The following is a 6,188-nucleotide window of genomic DNA, read 5'->3' as shown; positions in this document are numbered from 1 at the left end:
TCCCTGCTGGCCCCTCCTGGATGCATGCCAGAATAATTTTCTCGAACAGCTTGCCCAGGATCGAGGTAAGGCTGACTGGCCTGTAATTCCCCGGGTCCTCTTTCCTCCCCTTTTTGAAGATGGGAACCACGTTGGCCTTCTTCCAATCCTCCGGCACCTCTCCAGAGCACCACGAGTGTTCATAAAGCCGTGCCAGCCTCAGCATGCATGCGGCCAGGAATGCAGCCTGCCAGCTTAGAGAGCAGTGTCCAGCTGGTAAGTCTGTGGGGAGGGAAAGGGTATGGGGGGGGAAGGGTATGGGGGAGCAGTTTGAGGCCCTCATGATGAGGGAGGAAGTGGGGCAGTGGCACTGGGGTGGGTGGGCGAGAGAGGATAGCAGTGGCACTGGGAAGGGTGGCTATAGCACTCCAAAGCCCCTCTAGTTGCACCCCTGCTCAGGGCACTGTGCTTTGACTGGAGTGCCCTGAGCAGGGGCAGCACTAGAGGTAGTTTGGGGAGGGCTATAGCCACCCCTCCCAGCACCACCGCCACTCACCCTGAGCCTAGCCTTGGCTCAAATCCTGCACCGAGAAGAGGCCAGCACAGCCCTTGGCCCCGAGCCCATAGTGAGCAGCTCGCCTCCACCCCATGCACAAATTGGGAGGGTACATCCTCCACATGCCTCACCCAGGGGTGCATGCAGTGGCAGGGTCCTGCTGCTGGCCCCGGGGTCACATTCACTGCCTGGCTGGGCAGCCCCTGCCCTACTGAGTCTGTCATTGTGGGGGCTTCGATCTGCCCTCCCCCACACCCCTTTCTCCCCTACAGACTTACCAGCAGGCAGGATGCTGCTCTCCAAGGTGCCTGGCTGCATTCCTCTTAATCAGTTATCTAGATGGTATTGACCAGTGTATCTGGTTAATAATCGGCTATGGGTATCAGCCAGGAAAATCTTTATTAGTGCACCCGTAGTACTTTCTGGAGTTTTAATACAACAGAAATCTATTGTCTGTTAACTGTGAAGGGTAGTATACAGGTGATTCTCGCCATTCGTGGGGGATACGTTCTTGAGATCCCCATGAATGGTGAAATCCACGAATAAGGAATTGCATTCATGAATGCAGTGCCCCGGTGGTTGGGGGCGGGCATGGCTGCGTTGGCAAGAGCAGGAGCCTGGTGGTGGCAAGTGTGAAGCTCCCGAGGAGCTCCTTCAAGTGTATTTAAGATGCGGGTTCGACATTTGCGAATATTTGAAACCACAAATGCTGAATATTTGAAACCACACCTGCGAATAGTGACGTTAGTTTATATTAATGTTGGAACAAGACCTCTGAAATCGATATTCAGCAATATCCTTTAGTATCTTTATTTTTTCATAATGAATCAGTTTGATTGTGTGATTTCAAAACTCTTAAAATATTAAGGCTACATACCAATGCTCAGTTTCTACCTGGAGAATCACTCTTCTTCCCATAGAAATCAAGTGTGCAGATGTTAAGGTTTTTTCTTCCAGAGCAAAAATGGCAGCTCTAGAAGAAAAATAATCTAGGAATAACCAGGGTAAATCACTCCTGGGAGACTGAACTCTGCACACTTTCCCCCAGCTTAACTCCTTTGGGGAACTGGAAGGAGTGGAGCTGGAGGAAGGGTTCCTTGCCTTCCTGACACTGGGGTAATACGCTTCCCATGCATTGGGAGATATGGGGAACAGCAACCACCACTCCCTGCTTCTTCTGCAAACTGGACAATACCTGGATGGCAGGCTTTGCCAACTTCCTCTGGTTTCTCCTTGCTTGGCTGGTTGGCCAGGAGGAAGCTGGCAGGACTGGGCTGCAGGGGTCTTTCCCTGAGTCCTTCTAGCCCCTCCAGCATTTAAATCACTGTTCATGCTGCTAAGGTAAACAGTGGGGATGACTATTTAAAAACTGGAGGGGTCAAGAGCAGGGCATGAGGAAGCCCAGCTTGTGGTCCCTCTGGCTTTCTCTTGTCACTTGCACCACCCAACTGAGCTGGGTGCCCTGCACTGCTGTGGGTCAGCCCGGAGCAGCCTGGGGTGAATCAGGCTGCTGCACCCCTGCTACAGAACTCTCAGTGCCTTACCCGAGCAGTTTAGTGCTCCCCTTCTCCCACAGCTCCTCTGGTTCAGCCCAGATGAGCCCAAGGAGCAGGGCTGTTCTGGAGCGGGGCAGAATGGGGAGGTTTGCCACCATGGCAGTGTCCCCTTCTCACAATCAGCTGATTGATGGATAGGGAGAGGACATTCTCCCATGGCTGGAACCTTTCCCAAGCTGTCTTTGGCAGCTACTGCTTTTTAGCAGCTGCCAAAAAACTCAGCTTTGGAGGTCTCCATCTATAGGCTGGGGCTGGAGAAATGTCTGTGCAGTTCAGGTCCCTGGCTGTTGGTCTACTGAAAGAAATTTCTTTTGGTAGAAATGGAACATCCACATTCAGCCTAACTGAAAACAGCCCCGTTCCCTGTAATGCTGTTACATTCTGTGGAAAAAAAATACACTGCAAGCATGTGCATGATTTGTGTTTTAATAATGTCTGCAACAAGCTTCCTTTAGAATCTAGACTTGCTTTTTAAGAAGGCTTTGTATATGATGCAGAAATACCAACTAGTATGGTCTTTGTATGCTGATGTTTGGTAGATACTTAGTACTTTTAGATTTTGTCCATGTATTTAAAGCCTATGTTCTCCTTAGTATTTTAGCTCTCAACTTCCTTTTCATAATATACCATTTTCATATCAGCCTCCACAAAAAGTCATTTATAAGTTATACACAGACTGTACAATACTGTATTCATGGCTTAAGATGCACTTAAAACTAAGAAGTATGTTATTTAAATAATTATAGCTGCAGTAACTTGATATTTTGAAAGTAGTGCTTTAGTGGACTATTGAATTTGGGACAAATTCTATTCGTTATACCAACGTAAGCCCAGCGTAGCTCAACTACAGACAGGAGTTGTTAGATTTACACTGCTCTAAAGATCAGACTTTGGCTTACTGAATTTTCTCAAAAATATGGTTGCAATTCAAGTTTGAAGAAGGTCTGAATATCTTGCATTGCTTCTCATAATTGTGTGTTAGTTTTAAATCAGACTGCTTTATTTTTGTGTGTTTTAATATGGAGGAGAGTGCTAAATGAAAAGTTGTAATTGTCATTGTCTTTACAAGAACCTTTTCTTTTAATTTGCTGCTGTATCTTGCTGCTGCAGAGTAAAGGAATTTGGAATTAGTCCTTCGGATATTCCCTTCTCACAGGGTAGTGGCAGTCGCTCTGATCTCTCTCCTTCCTATGAGTATGACGACTTTTCTCCTTCAATCACCAGGTCTACTTCATTCTTTACATGGAATTTTTTTTCAAGTGTTTTTGTTGAACTGTAATTTTATAAATTAAATCTTCACTTATTTCCCTCCCCTTGAGTCATCACATACTTTATTTTTCATTCTGTTTGACAGGTGATGATACTGCATGGTCTGCAATCATCTTCCCAATTTTAATTCATTTTCTTTTTTAAACATTTGTATATTTTGTTACCCGGGCTTGCTTATTTCCCCTCATACATAAAAATGATGATGTCATCTTTGTAGACTTAGTGGATTGGTTCTGACAAGACTGTTCAGAATAATTTTAGTGAATCTGATGATTACCTAAAAAATGTAAACGCCAGTGTAATACAGTCTTAAATCTATATTTTATTTTGACCTTTTTGCCATTCCATAATTCAGTGAATAAAAACATATTGGAAGATTTGTTACCATAAAACAATAAAAAAGGCGCTGTGCACATCCTTTCAACGCATTTAATGACATGAGCACTAGCTCACAAAAGCTTATGCATTTCTATTGTATCTAGATCTTAGAGATCTATATCTGAGATGAGCATAAACTTTTCTGATCTTATATATAGATACATACATCCCCCATATTTACTTGAATATAAGATGACCCTGAATATAATTATGACCCCCAATAATTAGATCTTATATAGGAAAGTTTATAATTTTTGTTATAAACTTTCAGGTGTAGAATCTAACACTCTTAGAAGTTTGCCTCAATTTGTCCCCCTCACTGCTACAGTAGGGAACATAAATCTAGGGGGTTCAGGTTGGCCCCCTTGTTCTCTGCTTACCACAACTTGTTCCTCATGCACAGAGACGATCCAAGCAGGCTGTGGGGCCCGGGGTAAATCAGTGTATGTGGGCCCTGCCCCGGACGTGAGGAAGCTGGCGGGAGATTCGGTGGTGGGGGGTTTGGGAGGGAGAGGGGTGGTGAGTTGCTGGATGTGGTGGATTTGGTGGCAGGGGTGCTGAGTGGCCAGATATGAATCCTCAAAGTGCAGGGCCCAGGGAGGTTCCCCTGATTCACCCTGCCCCAGGGACAGCCCTGCCCTGGCAGCCTTTAGAACCTGCATTCCCTGAGCACATGGAAATGAAGGGCAAATCTGAAAACACTGACCTTGAAATAAACATACTGGTAGTAATTTACATAAAAGCACATTATTACAGGTACCCATAGAATAAGTTGAACCAGAATTGATGCAGTTTGCCTTTTTTGGAGCTGTTGAAAGTTTTAGCACAGGTATCCCCATAACATACTTTTAAGCAGCACTTTTATACCTGCTTATGTTTAGTACAAACTCTATACATGGCATTAGTCCAAAACCAAAGGGCTCATGATTTACCATATAGGTCATTGGCCTGGGCCCCAGGAGAGTTAACAACATTTCAAGCCATGATAACCCCACAGTTCAGGACTGCTCAGTATGTGAGTGTCCCCCAGATATTCCACCACAAAAGGTCCATGTATTAATTAGTCCCCCACTTATGATGGGTGTTCTTGTCATGACTCCTGAAATCCTCCAAAAATGTATATACGGATGAAGCATAGGACCACCTGCTCTGCCTTCACCTCAGGGAAGGTGGGACCACACTAATCTTATATGATAGGCTGAGAGAGGGGGAACAGAGGGATTCTGGGTGAACTGTTTGGGGCCCCATTTGGTGTTGTTTAGCAGACTTTTAAGGCTGGTGATGAAACAGGAATAATTGGAAATGAGAAAGATAGGCACAGCTCAGCTGTGGTAGTGAAGAGGAAATAAAAATGTATTCAGTGTAGTGGCTCACCATGACTTGGAGAAAAGGTCGGCTCTAAGAGGGGCTATGCACAATGGGCACTCCCATCTATCTTATTCACATGGTCTGTGCTCGCTTTTCTGTGTCATAGATTCCCAATAGTATGTTTGCCCGATTTTGGCCATGAGTTTTATAGTCATGCTCAGTGTTTAATCAGCTTCAGAGTTGGTTTCCATTACTGAGCACATGTTGCTTTGGGCTCCATTACTGAGCACATGTTGCTTTGTTTATTGATAGTATATTTAATGAGGTTTCCTCATATGTGAAAGTAAGATGATGTGCTTTTTTTTTCCTCCATGCCAACTGAGGGGTGGACCTTGTCTTGTATTTGAGTAAATATGGTATACCTTTTAATTAGTCTATAAGGTACAAATCTACCATGACATGTACGCAGAAAAATGTACTTGTCTGATTTTGTTCATTTTGTCTGTCTTTAAATTAGCAATTTGTAAGTATTGTTGGTTATTTGTTAAAATGTTGAGTTTTTTTAGATACACCACCACTTTTAAATCAAGAGTAGGTGTCTCAGAAAGTTTAAGGTAATGATAAGTTATTGGTCATGATTTATAGTACGTGAAATTATACATTATGTTATATAGGAAGTCAGAGCATCTAGGAACCAAAAATGGTCCCTTTTTGTCATTAAAATCCCATTGTGTTTGTAAAGTTGACATCATCAACTAAATAAATAAAATTGTGTATAAGTATAAATTGCATTAAGGGTTTTTTGCCATTTGATATAGAATAATATAATTGAAATATGGAATCTTATTTTCTGATTATAGAGTAAAGGAATTAACAGTGGATTCTAGTGCTGCAGGAGACATTCGTCCAATCATACACCATGCTCCAAATCAGATTGATGATCTAGAGACACAGTGGGGTGTAGGGAGCTCACCTCAGAGAGATGATCTCAAACTACTTTGTGAACAAAATGTGAGTACCTTCCAGAATTTCTTATGTATTTTCACAGACTCATACAAAATAATTTTGCATTAACAGTAGATGAGGTCCTGGGTAAAGATTCCTATAAGTTTACTAGCTACTTCATTAAAGATAATAAAACT

General features: G+C 43.4%; 1 protein-coding gene across 4 annotated transcripts in view; it reads left to right on the top strand.

Annotated features, from left to right (window-relative positions):
* The window catches only part of KIF2A (kinesin family member 2A), an 86,856-nt gene that overhangs the window by 70,854 nt on the left and 9,814 nt on the right, over positions 1-6,188 (top strand). For 2 of the 4 annotated variants that reach the window (XM_019517812.1, XM_019517811.1), the window contains exons 17-18: positions 3,202-3,315; positions 5,907-6,057. In XM_019517812.1, the coding sequence (XP_019373357.1) occupies positions 3,202-3,315; positions 5,907-6,057 (265 nt within the window). The remainder of the gene's footprint in view (positions 1-3,201; positions 3,316-5,906; positions 6,058-6,188) is intronic. The other 2 variants (XM_019517814.1, XM_019517813.1) reach the window with 1 other exon arrangement.

The sequence above is a fragment of the Gavialis gangeticus genome, unplaced genomic scaffold (genome assembly GCF_001723915.1).
Source record: "Gavialis gangeticus isolate Ggan-Ray unplaced genomic scaffold, GavGan_comp1, whole genome shotgun sequence".
NCBI classification, from domain to species: domain Eukaryota; kingdom Metazoa; phylum Chordata; order Crocodylia; family Gavialidae; genus Gavialis; species Gavialis gangeticus.
The sequence above is the reverse complement of the archived record's forward strand: the minus strand, read 5'-3'. Positions and strand labels throughout refer to the sequence as shown.